General features: G+C 51.2%; 5 protein-coding genes across 5 annotated transcripts; 4 read left to right on the top strand and 1 right to left on the bottom strand.

The window, feature by feature from the left end:
* Window positions 1-14: 14 nt before the first annotated feature.
* On the top strand, window positions 15-2,182 carry ASPACDRAFT_30609 (3-oxoacid CoA-transferase; the record flags this gene model as incomplete). Its single annotated transcript, XM_020199745.1, has 9 exons — window positions 15-303; window positions 364-648; window positions 737-923; window positions 991-1,292; window positions 1,345-1,424; window positions 1,485-1,516; window positions 1,580-1,697; window positions 1,761-1,982; window positions 2,048-2,182. 9 exons carry the CDS (start codon window positions 15-17, stop codon window positions 2,180-2,182), a joined length of 1,650 nt encoding a protein of 549 aa, XP_020055221.1.
* A 307-nt stretch (window positions 2,183-2,489) lies between these two features.
* Window positions 2,490-5,185, top strand: ASPACDRAFT_121634 (putative MFS transporter). Its single transcript, XM_020196453.1, has 11 exons — window positions 2,490-2,906; window positions 2,970-3,125; window positions 3,213-3,387; window positions 3,448-3,541; window positions 3,630-3,715; window positions 3,776-3,906; window positions 3,982-4,111; window positions 4,170-4,266; window positions 4,323-4,592; window positions 4,650-4,734; window positions 4,800-5,185. The coding sequence occupies exons 1-11, from the start codon at window positions 2,779-2,781 to the stop codon at window positions 4,915-4,917; spliced, it is 1,470 nt and encodes a 489-aa protein (XP_020055220.1). The 5' UTR covers window positions 2,490-2,778; the 3' UTR covers window positions 4,918-5,185.
* Window positions 5,186-5,981: 796 nt separating this feature from the next.
* On the bottom strand, window positions 5,982-7,843 carry ASPACDRAFT_44507 (cytochrome P450; the record flags this gene model as incomplete). The annotated part of the gene is made up of 3 exons (XM_020201428.1): window positions 5,982-6,425; window positions 6,511-7,637; window positions 7,711-7,843. 3 exons carry the CDS (start codon window positions 7,841-7,843, stop codon window positions 5,982-5,984), a joined length of 1,704 nt encoding a protein of 567 aa, XP_020055219.1.
* Window positions 7,844-8,670: 827 nt separating this feature from the next.
* Window positions 8,671-10,164, top strand: ASPACDRAFT_53076 (putative cytochrome b5 reductase; the record flags this gene model as incomplete). The annotated part of the gene is made up of 2 exons (XM_020202689.1): window positions 8,671-8,800; window positions 8,855-10,164. 2 exons carry the CDS (start codon window positions 8,671-8,673, stop codon window positions 10,162-10,164), a joined length of 1,440 nt encoding a protein of 479 aa, XP_020055218.1.
* A 1,177-nt stretch (window positions 10,165-11,341) lies between these two features.
* On the top strand, window positions 11,342-13,166 carry ASPACDRAFT_44505 (fungal specific transcription factor domain-containing protein; the record flags this gene model as incomplete). The annotated part of the gene is made up of 4 exons (XM_020201427.1): window positions 11,342-11,445; window positions 12,301-12,497; window positions 12,629-12,843; window positions 13,026-13,166. 4 exons carry the CDS (start codon window positions 11,342-11,344, stop codon window positions 13,164-13,166), a joined length of 657 nt encoding a protein of 218 aa, XP_020055217.1.
* Window positions 13,167-14,405: the final 1,239 nt, after the last annotated feature.

The raw sequence follows: 14,405 nt of genomic DNA, 5'->3' as shown, positions 1-14,405 counted from the left end.
AGAACATCTTGGCTATGGCCACACCCAGAATCTCGACATTCGCTTTGTCGCGGAGGACAATCGTCGCCGCTCGGCCGCAACCCCCTCTGCAATTGCGACAAGTCAATCCTCGGTCCTTTCTAGGTAGTAATAAGAATCGGGCTTCTGCTCGCTTTTCGACAGCCAGGGATGAGACCTACTCACAGGCTCCAAGGATCGATTGTGGGGCCTCAAAACTGTTCGGAAGTGCAGATGAGGCAGTGGCCGACTTGAAGAGCGGGTCAACCATTCTCAGCTCGGGGTTCGGCCTCTGTGGTGTTGCAGGTAATTACTAGCCATAGTCCTAAAACCTTGGCAACATCGAATGACTGACCTTGCAACTAGAAACTCTGATAGCGGCGATTCACCGCCGAGGTGCAGACAATTTACATTCACTAACTGCAGTCTCCAACAACGCAGGTGCTGCTGGAAAAGGCGGGCTTTCAACGCTAACACAGGCTGGACAAGTGAATCGGCTTGTCCTCTCCTATCTTGGCAACAACAAGGCATTGGAAAAGAAGTATCTTTCGGGTGAAATCTCGATTGAGCTCACACCGCAAGGAACACTGGCTGAGCGGCTACGCGCTGGTGGCGCTGGTATTCCAGCCTTCTTCACCCCCACAGGTGCACGTATGTCTCACACGTCAATATCTCCCCAACAGTACGCCAGGTTCGAACAATGGCTACTATGTGAACTTCACCGACTCACATCGTGTAGATACCCTGCTACAAGATGGAGCAATACCCGTTCGGCTGGATGCGCACGGAAAAGTGCTCGAGCATGGCAGACCACGTGAGACCAGGGCATTTAATGGCAAGACCTATCTAATGGAGACTGCATTGACCGGAGACGTGGCAATTCTCAGAGCATGGAAGGCCGATGAGGCAGGAAATTGTGTGTTCCGGTAAGGATCATTCACCACGATATTCCCCAGAGGCACTTTATATACTGAACCTCAAAACACAATCTAGGTATACTACTAAGGCATTTGGTCCGATCATGGCCAAAGCAGCTACTCTGACAATTGTCGAAGCAGAGAATATCGTCACCGTGGGCTCGATTGACCCCAATGACGTCGATCTTCCGGGGATTTTCGTCGATCGGATTGTTCCCGCTACTCAAAAAAAGCACATCGAAATTAAGAAGCTGAGATCAAGCAATGATGAAGGCGCCGGTGCAGCTGTCAAGGATGCAGCAGCGTCCCAAAGAAATCGCATCGCCAGGAGAGCTGCCAAGGAGCTTAGGCAGGGTTACTACGTGAATCTGGGAGTTGGTAGGTGGTGTGGCGCAATATGTCTCACTGCAATTGTACTCATAATTTGAAGGAATCCCGACCCTTGCTCCCTCATTTCTGCCGCGTGATGTGAATGTCTGGGTACAGTCCGAAAACGGTATTCTCGGCATGGTAAGAGATCGCTTTCGACTACACTTTCAGCAAAGCTAAGATGACTGACTTCTATAACAGGGCCCCTATCCCACAGAGGAAGAAGTGGATCCGTAAGTGGTTAACTGCTGATACAAGTAGCTCACGTTCGGATTTTCTCACCCGGCTCTTCCTAGGGACATTATCAACGCAGGAAAAGAGACAGTTACCCTAGTTCCGGGAGCTGCCACCTTTGATAGCACCGAGTCGTTCGGCATGATCCGTGGGGGCCATGTGGATGTCTCCATTCTAGGAGTATGTGTCGACTACCCTCGTCCATCATTGGCAGAATATTCCGACTGACGCTCTAATTTCAAGGCTCTACAAGTCAGCGCCAACGGCGACCTGGCAAACTACATGATCCCCGGTAAAGTCTTCAAGGGAATGGGCGGGGCCATGGATTTGATTTCCAGCCCAGATCAGACCAAAATTGTAGTAGCTACCAGTCATACAGCAAAGGACGGATCGCCCAAGATCGTATCTCAATGCAGTCTCCCTCTGACGGGAGCAAACTGCGTTAGTACGATTATCACAGACCTGGTAAGCCCGCAAATCTCCGGCTCCTGGGACTCTAGGTTAGCTAATGGGTGTGGTGGTGTGGTTAGTGTGTGTTTCAAGTGGACCGGAAGAAAGGGGAGCTCCTGCTGACAGAACTTGCTCCGGGAGTGGAAGTTAAGGAAGTGAAAAGTAAGACCGGAGCAAGCTTTGCGGTCGCAGACCACCTGGAACTCATGGAGTAATGTGGTGGTGGTAGCGCCCCCGGTTATTCTACGATTGTACTGTACATACATAATCCTTAGGTTTCAGTGTGAAAAAAGAAGAACTGTCGCACGGTAACCAGAATCGCATGCCGAGGCGGATCGTACTTGCAGCAACCAAATCCGGAGAAGAACTGTAGTGGGGTGGGTGGGGTTCCTTCCTTTAGGTACAGTACTTACTAAATTGCTAGGTAACGTTAGTACTGTAGTATTGTAGTACTGTACCTCGTATTATACCTAGTACCTACCTACCTATAGTACTTAGTAGATCCTTCCTCTATGAGCGGCTGGAGTAGCTACCTAGTCCGGTATCCCTTCAGTTAGGCACTGTACAGAACTTGGAAACTACTAACTACCTACTCTACTACTGGGTAACTCAACTCTTCTTGCATACTCTTCTCGTAGCCAGCGGTCTATATTGCTTTATTCTGACCACATCCTCCTCTCTGACTGGTCTCATCCCACCCTCGCTACTTCGCTACTCCTCTGACTGGACTGCTGCTGTTTCTACTGTCGCTATACTATCGCTTCGTGCACCAGAGTCCATGAACTCAGCACCCGAAAGTAGTATGCAGAACATGGATCCTCTTCAGCCGCAGAGCAAAGACCACGAACCCGCCAAGCAGGACCTTCTCGTGGAACAAGGCCGTGACGACGAAGAACATCAGCGATGGGTACGGAATCTCTTGTTCAAAATGGACTGCAGGTTAGAGCCAATGATTTTTATCATCAGCTTTTTTTCAAAGCCACCAACGCGTGCTTCTTCTAGGCTCCTGCCGACCCTATCCGGTCTCTTCCTCTGTTCTTTTCTCGATAGGACCAATGTAGGCAACGCCAAGATTCTGGGCTTGGAGGACGATATCAGCATCACTGGCCATCAGTATGATATAGGACTGACGGTATTCTACATCATGTACATCTGCAGGTAAGACAGGCCAGATACACTATCAACTTTGTTCTTCTCCACTCTTATCGGTACTAATTCGGTTACGTCCTGTGAAACGTCGATCAGTGAGCTCCCCAGCAACCTGGTCATCAGAAAGGCCTCGCCCAAGGTTTGGCTGCCCTTTCTGACAATGATCTGGGGCATATTCACAATGTGCTTGGGTTTCGTGCGCAACTTTGCTGGCTTCGTCGTTGTCCGAGCCCTCTTGGGGACTGCCGAAGGCGGACTACTTCCTGGAATCGTGGGTCCTGACTGGGCTTTTTGTCTTTCTCTGGGGTAGACTGACTGATTCCGGCTCGAGGTCCTGTACCTGTCATTCTTCTACAGACGAAATGATTTGGCTTTGCGCATCGGAGTTTTCTATACAGCCGCTTCCCTGTCGGGGGCTTTCGGGGGTGAGTCAACAAACTGTGGAACGAAGTTGTTGAGAGACTTTTGATCCTTGATGGGAGTTATGCAGGGGCCTTAACTAACAGGATGAAGGCCTTTTAGCGCGTGGACTAGCCCAAATTGGCCCTCGGGGGGGGCTTGAAGGATGGCGCTGGATCATGATCATCGAGGGCTTACTGGTGAGTTTCACTGTACCACGCGCGGCAGTGAGTTGGTGTTACGTCTAATATGGAGCACAGACATTTTCTGTCGGCGGGCTGAGCTGCTTTCTGCTGCCAAACAGTCTAGAGACGGCATTTTTCTTGACTCCAGAGGAAAGAGCATTTGCTCTTGAAAGAGTCATGCTTGACACCCCCTCAGTTGAGTACGCGTAAGTCAGGGCTGCCCTTTCAATTCTACGAGCCAGCATTCCCACCCACCTGGCGAAACTGACTCTTGAGATTAGGACGACGGAAGATGAGCGGGAGACTCTCAAGTGGACTGAGGTGCGACGAGGGCTTCTAGACCCACGAATGTGGTTGTCTGCCACAGCCTACTTCTCAATCTTGTCAGGGCTGTACTCATTCGGATTGTTTGTAAGTGACTATGTTCTCGGGTCTTTTCTGCTAGGGCTAAGCCTGCTACAATGTCTAGCTCCCAACCATCATTGAAGAAAGTGGTTTTGCGCGAGATCCAAACCAAGTTCAATTCTGGACCGTTATACCATATGCTGTTGCCACCGTCGTGACCGGTGAGTCTTTGAGCATGCATCTTTCGGTATCTACCACAAAGCTGAACCGTGCTTAGTAGTTGTGGCTGTGGTATCGGACCGGTTACAGCTACGCGGAGTCGTGATGCTCTTCACATTACCGATTGCCATAGCTGGATACGGAGTAATTGCCAATATATACTCGCCATCAGCCAAGTATGCAATGACCTGTCTTATGGCCACTGGGTTGTATAGCAGTGTACCATGCATCTTGGTCTGGAATTCCAACAACTCTGCAGGACATTATAAGCGTGCCACCACGTCTGCCATGCAGCTGACCATTGCCAACTGTGGAGGGCTTCTTGCTAGTAGGTTCTCCCTTATGTCGTAACAGCAAAACTGGAATCGCGCTCATTATAAAGCAGCTTTCAACTACCCCGACCAAGACAAACCCCAGTATCATCGAGGACACACAGTAATTCTGGGACTTCTGGTGTTTGCATGGTTCATGTGAGTTGAGAGACTAGATCTTGGAAGCCAGGGGATGATTGCACGGAGCTGATGTGGAGCCGCAGGATCTTTTTCAATGTTTTATACTGTGCCAAGATCAACCGGGACAAGGCACAAGGTAAGTATGCACAATATGCCGGATGCCATGATGACCGAGATCCTGCATTCAGAATGATGCTATAGCCCGTGTAGAACTTTTGAGTGTCGGTGTTGAGGTGATCGGCCGACCGGCGACAGAAAAATCGGAAAGCCAGCCAGAAGGCCGGTAAATCAACTCTTTCAACTCTTCGACTGCTTTTACATACCTAGTCAATAGACATACATGGATATGGCCGTCATATGGGACATATGGGAGAGGCTGCGGGCGTTGTCACTTTTGATGTACTGTAACTCTGCAGATTTAGAGCCGAAGGACGCATGCTCCGATATTGAACAGATTACATTATTCCACTCCTCTTCTGTTCTGTGAAGATAGAAGACTTGGCACTTCTAATCGTTTATTCCTTGCAAGCTACATGGAGGGAATAGTACAGCATCCAAGGAAATTGTGAACAGTATCTTTCACTAGTATCATGGTCATGTATTGGCCCACCTGCTCATGGAAAACGCTGAATATCGACTGAAACTAACTCAGAATCAAGCGGCACAAAGTGCTGCCAAGTAGTAGGGCTCAGCCTTGTGGCCTCTCTTGGAGTTGATAACAGAGAAAGCAAGGCTAAATTTACATGGAGGAAAATTGACGTATAATAACTTCTCTATCACTTTGTTGACATGGCCTCGGTCATGGCATGGCTTATTTTCCGGCACCTGGAGACTTACCAATTTCTCGAGAAGCTTTTCTACCTCTTCTAGTTACCCTCGATGCCGGTTGAGTCATGGATAATCAAGTCCTCGAACGTATGTGGCTTGTATCCGTTAGAACACCGTTATGTGCTGCGAGTGTTTGACTCTTTTGTACTGATTGTGAGAGTCAGTTGGTCGCTAATATGTGTGCTTGGCGCTTCTTGATTTTTCTAAGTGTGGATGCTGTACCTTGAAAGTGTTCCTTGTGCCGTACTTCGATGAACGCTTACTATTTATTTAAGGATAGCTGGCTGGGGCTAAGATTAGTTCCAGGCCATCAGTGCACTCAAAATCAACGTGCGTGGAAGAGATATTATCACACTCTGAGAGAGAGAGACAGAGAGTGCGCGCACGAACTGAGGGAAAAGAGGATATTTCTCGGAATGGTAATATGTACAAAATAGTCAGGGCCCTAGAAAACGTCGGACCTGACTACAATGAAGCTGTCGCTTGAAGTCCGACCTCGGAGGCCATTTCACCCGCCGCTCGGCTCTCACGTAGAGATTATTCGGCCTAATGAGCTGGAACATTGGGTCGTACTCCACCGTCGAATCCCCCTCTCGGGTGAACTTGTATCGGTACAGAAGCTTAGGCAGGAATATCTTCACCTCCTGCAGGGCAAAGTTGAAACCAATACACATACGGGGGCCTGTTGCGAAGGGGATATATGCGGTTTTATGCCGGTTCTTCACGGTCTCCGTGTCCCAGCGGTCCGGGTCGAAGCGAGTGGGATTATCCCAAACATTCGAGTTATTGTGCAGATGGTGCAACGCCCCGACAACAACAGCGCCCTCGGGAAGTTTGTACCCCCCCGGCAAGATTAAATCAACTTTGGCGGTCCGGGCGGGCTGTGCAAAAGCACGTCAGTAAACTATTTGCTAGGGTCCTCCACGGCAATTCTGCTGCCATAGAGGACATGAATGGCTCTCCTACCTGGAACGACGGGTTGTGGCGTCTTTGGGTTTCTTTGATGAACTTATCCATGAATGTGAGTTGATCCGTGATATCGGCGGTGAGCTGAGTATCTTCGGTGATACCGTGGTCGACCAGCTCCTGGAGGAGTCTCTCTTGCATGCCGGGATAGGTCACCAACGAATAGATCAGCCATGACAGCAGAGAGCTAGTGGTGGTGAAGCCGGCGCCCGTGGCCACGAGCAGGGCCTGCATCAGCGAAGTCTTGGGCAGCTTTTCACCCTTGTTGTCGGTCGCACGAATCGCGTAATCGATCATGTTGTCCGCTTGCAGGGCAGCTTCCTGCAGTGGAAGATCATGGACGCCGCCGCGGCTAGCATTTTGGATCGACTCGTCGATCAGCTCGAAGACCCGGCCGCGGATATCCCGCAAGCGCTTGGGGTCCCCAAAGGGGAGCTTTGAGTACCAATCACCCCGGGCACTCACCTTCTTGTTGAGCTCTAGGGACTCGGCGATCAGGAGGATCAGCTCATGGGGCGGGGCCGTGGCCGAGGAGAAGTGCTGGAAGTCGATGCCCAGGACCAGCTTGCCTACTGCCTGCGAGCCGAGCTTGAGCATGTACTGGTACACGTTCCAAGCCTCATCCGCCTCATCGAAGGCGTCGAACACCTTGAATGCGTCCTCAACGGTGCGCTGCATGGTGGGCGCGTAGTGCCGCACCGCCTTTGGTCCGAAGGCTGGCGGAAGGAACTTGTGAGCGACGTGCCACGTCGGGCTATCGGTGTCGGCGAGAAAGACACCGGCCTCGGTGTTCTTGATCGGGTGCAGAGGGTGCGCCTCGTTGATCCTTTTGGTAAAGAAGTCACTCTCCGAGAAAATGATTGCGCTCAGTGCCGGGTCATTGGTGTGGTAGGTCGTGCGGCCCATGCTGCTGGTTTGGAAAATCGGCCCATACTGCTCGAACAGACGCTGATGATTCCCAAGATGGTCGGGGTAGATCTGAAAGAAATTGCCAAAGATTGGGATACCCTGGGGTCCTGGGATTTCTCTGACCGGCTTCCCATCGATGGTGATGCTAATCTGGCCCTCAGATGAGCAAACCTCGGGGGTTCTGTGAAAAATGGCGTCCTCGGTCTGCAGTCCGATACCTGTCGCTATTCAGTTGGAATACACAGGAGGATACTGAATTTAGATAAATGTAAGGGGGGGGGATTCAATTACCATTGGGGTCAACAATGGCGAAATGCGCAGCGAGAAGATGCTGAAGTTCTTCAAAATCAAGGGCTGAGTCCACCTCAATCTCCCTGGCAGTGGCTATGGGCTCACCCAACAGGTAAAATTGTTTGGCTGGCATGATTACGTTTATGGGGTGAAGGCGCAATGGAGAGATAGATGGGCAGTCGAATTTCCTCCTTTGCGCGCCATGCCGCTTTATACGCTTTATAGCAGGATCGAGAATAGATGCGACGCAGCCTCCTCGTCTAGACAATGCGCCGGACAAACCAAAAATAATCGCGGCCATGTTGGCCAGGAAGACGAATCCACATAACGTACTCCATAGTGTATAGTTACCGGTACGTAGATATTTTCCAGTGTTCCACACACAGAGAGACAGAAGATAACGGGGGATGATAGGATCGGTGGCCTGACAGCCTGCCTCGGCAAGTTAACCCGCAACGTTGGAAGAGCTTCAAGACGGGAAGCGATCGTCATTTCGGGACCCACCATGCGTACCTACGTAGTACATGAGAACTACCATTATGCTTCGGTCTCAAGCATAACCGAACATCGGCCTCCGAGAACTTCCATAAGGCATAGAATGGCATAGGTAGCCCTACAAAATTACCCTGCTGGCTCGGCAGACCGGCCTGCTGCAACAACCTCGAAATTACAATCTCCGACGCAGGTGGGCCGACTGGATCCCTTCCCCCTACTCCCCTTCCAATTATCCCGGAGAAAAAAAAAAGAATTGGAAGGAAAAAGGGAGAGCGAAAAAAAATCAAGGGAAAAAAGAAAGGAAAAGAAAAGAAGTCGCGCAATCAGATTGGCCGCATTGTCGTTTTATGCCATGCTATGCTCCTGGGCAATCATGTTATATTGCGCAGCATTTATCCCGCAATCTTGAGGCCAGGAAAGTTTCCCTGAACCAACTTGAATCCATTCTTTGATACATTATTGACAATGGAACAATCCATAATATCAGAGTCACCGGCTCCGGTGGTAGCGGATGTCCAGCTGCCCGAATACTCCTTGGCTGAGGTTGCAACACACAACAAGAAGGATGATATCTGGATCGTCGTTCACGGACAAGGTGTGACACGTTGTGATGACCTTGGGAGAGATGTAGAGACTAACAATTCATTAGTATTCGACGTCACGAACTATCTTCAAGACCATCCGGGAGGTGCGGAGGTTCTTCTGGAGACCGCAGGTACAGATGCCACCGCCGATTTTGAGGATGTTGGCCATTCGGAGGATTCACGCGATATTCTGCAAGAGTATTTGATCGGCACCTTGAAAGACGCCAAAAAATATGTATCTCCGAAAGCTGTTCGCGTCATCCCTCAAAGATCCCAGAAGACAGCACCACCAAGTTCATCTTCAGCGCGATCAGTGGGTGCGATCGTCGGTGCATTGGGTACGGCGACAGCTCTTCTGTATTTTGTCAACCGAAGCAATCCGGGCGCCATTGATATGAGGAAGGCCTGGGGCCAAATCATCCCTTCTAAACTCAATGTGTCCAGACTCCCGGGCGGGGAATTTGCCCACGGGTTCATCATGGCAACGGCTGTCTGCGCGCTGCTGGGCAGCCTGGTCGCGCAGCAGGCCGCAAAGTTCACGAAAATCGACTCGGGCTTCCTCCGATACCCTCCTCGTATCAAGGCGCGGAAACGCCCGAGAGCTGACCCCCACTTGGCCAAGGGCTTTCTTGACGCCAAGGAATTCCAGCGCCTGCCGTTGGTGCGGAAGGATGAATTGGCATCGAATGTGTACCGCCTTGTTTTCACATTACCCGACCAGAAAGGAGTCATTGGCCTTCCAATCGGACAGCATGTCGCCATTCGAGCGGTTGTCAATGACACCACCGTCAGCCGGTCGTACACACCGGTGTCGAACAATCTGGACCTGGGCCGCCTCGAGCTGCTCGTCCGATGCTATCCCGATGGGCTTTTGAGCGGGCAATACCTTGCCAAGCTCGAGGTGGGCGACGAGGTAGAGTTTCGAGGTCCCAAGGGATCTATGCAGTATAGCAGGGGACTGTGTACTAAGATCGGAATGGTGGCTGGAGGCACGGGCATCACCCCAATGTACCAATTGATCCGTGCCATTTGTGAGGACGACCGCGACACCACGGAGATCAGCCTCATCTACGCGAACCGTACCGAGAATGACATCCTACTGCGCGAGGAGCTGGAGGACTTCGCTCGCAAGTACCCTAAGAATTTCAAGCTCTGGTATATGCTTGACACGGCGCCTGAGGTGTGGCAGTATGGCACCGGTTACGTGACCCAAGCGGTGCTCAGCGAGCGTCTACCGTCGCCATCCCCCGAAACCAAGATCTTGTTATGTGGCCCTCCGCCTATGGTCAGTGCCTGCAAGAAGACGCTGGTGGCGATGGGGTTCCAGAAACCAGGAGCGATCTCTAAAATAGGCGATCAAATCTTTTGCTTCTGAGACAGGCCCATAGTCTCACACTGACTTAGATTTGCATGTACATAGATGATAACAACAATTTAGAACTGGGCCGAGGGTGGCACCATTTTAGGATTGTACAGTCAGGTAGACCGTTTTGAGATCCCCTATAACGCCTCGAACGCCTCAAGCGGAAGTGGCCCGGGAAAGGCTTGAAGTTGGTTCTCCACTGAGGGTCAACCTGGATAATGTCGCAAACTCGCAGACTCGTAGACAGAACCAGTTACATTTGACTGGCTGGACGTTGTATTGTACGCACTGTCGTGACTCGTACTCCGACAATGCAAAGGGTGAAAAAGGAGAAGTACCCGAGGTGAGTGGAGGCAGAGGCAGGCTAAACCCTACACCAAGCTTGTTTCAGGCTCCTCCTGTCTTTGAACCTCGGCTGATCAACAAAATTTATTGTTTTTTGAAATATGTTATTGACAACTTGACAGTCAACCAATTTCTGATAGGCCGGGATGTTCCTTGCTTGCTCGCGTTCGAGGTTTCTCTTCAAGATGATTCATATTCCAGATTATTCTGATGTGGAGACGCTGTTGGAAGCCGAGGTAAAAGTTCCATCGTTCGAGACATACGTAGTCTTGTCCAGTACAGTATTAGTACAATACGGAGTACATACATGCTGTCTAGCTATACGTATAGTACAGTACATGATGTACATCTCATACCGTATTGTACACCTTGTGGTGGCTATGGTAACTTAGCGATGCCTATCTGCCAGCCCAGCACTAACAAGAAGAGTTTCCTGCGCTTTCTTCTGTGAAAAAAAAAAGAAAAAAAACAAGGAATGAAACTTGTTTGACTTGTCGGACGTCTCGGGACTAGTCACAGTACATCCATCTACATAAATAAGTGATATTGTTCTCTGCACTGTCACAACTCCGCGGTAACGTGCGCTCGCAGCGCGCATAAGCTTATGCGACTTGGCGCGAGGTTCAAAAGTCCCCTTTATGCCATGCGCTAACTAAGTGACCACTCCTCAAGAGTCTCTTAGAAGGTTAAACAAAGAGCACCACGGGGCAAATGCGTATCAGACTGCGATTGGGTCCTTCTTTTCCTCGCTCACTTGTCAGTGCGGCATGTTTTAGAGTATCGGGCGCTGATCGTGAGCTGTCGTGGATCGTAAGACGGCGCGCGGTATGTTAACTAAGGCATCATGAACGCCGCCGAAGCGTCCATCAGTCCAACTGATGTCTCCGCCACCTCGCGGCATCGAAAGCCTTCGGAGCCAAGCTCTGCTTATACGCGCAGCTGCGCTTCGTGCCGAAGACGGAAAGTTAAATGCGACAGGCAGCGACCATGCGCCAACTGTGCGCGCACAAAGCATGAGTGTCTATCCACCTGGCCGTGGGAGGGCCCCAAAGCAACAGCGCAACCGTGCATTGGAGGCCCAATTTGCGGAGCGATTGTCTCATTTGGATGCCATGATCCGACAGCTGAGGTCTCGAGAAGGCGGGAGAGCCTCGGTAGACCCTTCTTTCTCTTCGCCTCCGCCCGGAAACCCAGACGTGGAGAGCAGGGATGATCAGAGGAGACATTCCTCCGTACGGGATGCTGGAGGTGGTTTCCAACAGGACCAGGGCCAGTCAACCTGTGCAGCCTGGAGTGCCGCCAGCAGAAGGGCTCCTGGTCCAAGATGGTGCCTCTACTCGATACATAGATGAGGTGCTTTTTGCGCACGTGCTTAGAAGGCTAGTAGTACTGACTTGGTTCCACGAGTGATCCTGGAACTGACTGGCCCCCAACCGGCAGGATAACGACGTTCGATCGGCTATCAGCAGCCCTAGGAGTATCGATGCAAGTAGTCAGCAACCATCCGATACATGCGGACTCGATGGCCTAATCTCAGATCCCATGCCGGCCTCATACTGTCGAAGTCCGTCGCGCAGACAGGCAACGCAGCTGTGGCAGGTCTACCATTTCCGGACACTATCCTGCTTTTAAATCAGGACGGGCCGTTCGCGCTCAATCAATTTCAGCGAGGACTAGAAATCTCTCTTCATACGGCAGCTTTTCTGGATTCGCCCACTATTACCACTTTACATGCGATGACGACCTACCTGGTGACCTTCCCCTTAGATGCCTAACTGATTATGCCATACTGACACTGTCCAGAGATGTCGTCGAAGTCATGGTGGTGGCCGTTCGGGTTGCGCTCTCAATGGCCTCCTCCAGCGCCCAGTCGATTGGGCTTCATCGAAACCAGGAACATTTTAAGCTCACGCCGTTGGAATGTGAGCTTCGCCGACGATTGTGGTGGCAAATCTGCGCGTCCGACAATCGGGCCGCCGAAGATCATGGGCTCTCGACTGGTTGGGTGGAGAATTCATGCGATACGAAGCTACCCTTGAGTGCTGACGACAAAGATATTTGCGCGGAAACAGATGTGCCCTAATCCCTCGAGACGCATGGACCGAGATGAGTTTGTTTCTAATAACCGCAGAGCTCAACGGAGCATTCCAGCGAGCCTCTCGACTGTCCGCAGGGGTACTTAACAGCCAGAACCTCATGGACAGCTTGGAACAACTGTCGGAGCATGTAAAAGAGAAGATAGAAGCGAAATACCTGAGGTATTGCGATCCCAACATCCCGCTGCAGAAGGCTGCCATCTTGCTGGGCCGAGTTTTCCTTGGAACCTCGGTGTTTTCACCCGGTACAGTACCTGAGAAGACTGAGTGGGGAAGAATCCACTACTCGTGCGGTGGAGGAAACATTTGCACTGGCATGTGACACCTTGTCTCTGGGCATAGAGTTGAAAGAGGACGAGCTTCTGAGCAGTTACCCAGTGACATTTCACCACGTATCCCCAATATTACTTGCTTACCTACACTCTGTGGCAGCTCTACGTCCGCCCGGACGTGCCCGGGGCAGAGCGAGCCTGGGAGCTGGTGAACAAGTCACTCAGCATGACCGAACTTGGTTCCAGACCTAGTCCGGGCCAAAATGGAATGCTCCGCGCAGGCTGCGAGAGAAAGCATTGAGTATGTGCCGCGTTCGTCAAGCCGTACAGATTCCTGCAGTAGATGCAGTGAACATGGAAGCCGACAACATGCAGGCTGAGAGGCTAAGTGATGAGGGGCTCGATGAGGCATTTAGGGACGATATACTCTGGGATCTGGATTCAGTCTGCTTTCCAGATTGGTCGACCTTTCCTCTAGCATTGTGACAAGGGAATTGAATAGATCAAGTCTAAAGGTTGTATATCTCCTTCAATATACCGACTGTTTGTCTAAGTAATCTCGAAATTGAAGTGAGTTCGACCCAGCGTCATGGGCGCAAAGATGGATAGCGGCCAAGCCAAGGGCATATTACTGGTTGTTGCGCAAGCCACTGAGATGCTGCAATGTAATTATCACTGTGGTGCAGAAGTTGAGCGGTGTGTGCGAGGGGTGGATGGGGATGGTGTTCCTCGTGATTCCATCGCGGCTGCGCTTTGATATCATGGTGTAGCACGAAAAGTGTAAGGCATGCATATCCAAGGAGAAGGGAAGCGATCGTGGGAAATGGGGAAAGGGGAAACGGAGAATGTCATCATCGGGTGGGGCAAGAATCTTCATCCGGAACCAGCCGTGATACTCGAGTATTTGAGAGCCGGGCGGTAGCCGGGCTAGACCGATTCATTCTTCTATTCCCGATGTAGGGACAGTCCAAAGAGTCCAATCATTGTGTACCCTGCTGCATATGCGTGTGTGGCCACTGGTTGAGGTGAAGAAATTGGTTTGACCAGCCATATATATCTGTTTGGTGGTGTCCATGGCTGTCCGTGTATGCAGCCGAGCGACGGCTCGACCGTCCACTAGCAAATGTACGAGTAGTTTGAACGAATTGATTATGTCACTTCCCTTCTCCTTGTTGCCTCGCTTAACTAAGACGATGACGTTGGAGTGCAGATGAGAAAGTGCGTTCACCCAAGATTTCCGCCGTTTCCACTATTTCCACCATTTCCACACTTTCCAGCCCCTCGGGATGCCGATCGGATCCAGTCTTCCGCAGCCAACAACAATGGCTGAACTTCGTTTCTTTCGATGTGGGCAGTCCGTCAGGTCCCTTTAGGCCCCAGCCGCTCCACTCTCACCCCCCGGGGACGATGGGTCCGGTCGGTCCCCTCTGTTCTCTTCAGCACGGTTAACCAATCACCCACCCCTCCTCCCTCATAACCGAGCGCTCGTAGGTATTATTTTCCGCGGGTACGTCATTGGATTCATTCCGGTTTTGCGTCG

The sequence above is a fragment of the Aspergillus aculeatus genome (genome assembly GCF_001890905.1).
Source record: "Aspergillus aculeatus ATCC 16872 unplaced genomic scaffold ASPACscaffold_10, whole genome shotgun sequence".
NCBI classification, from domain to species: domain Eukaryota; kingdom Fungi; phylum Ascomycota; class Eurotiomycetes; order Eurotiales; family Aspergillaceae; genus Aspergillus; species Aspergillus aculeatus.
Note: the sequence above shows the minus strand (reverse complement) of the source record. Positions and strands in the feature narration are given on the sequence as shown.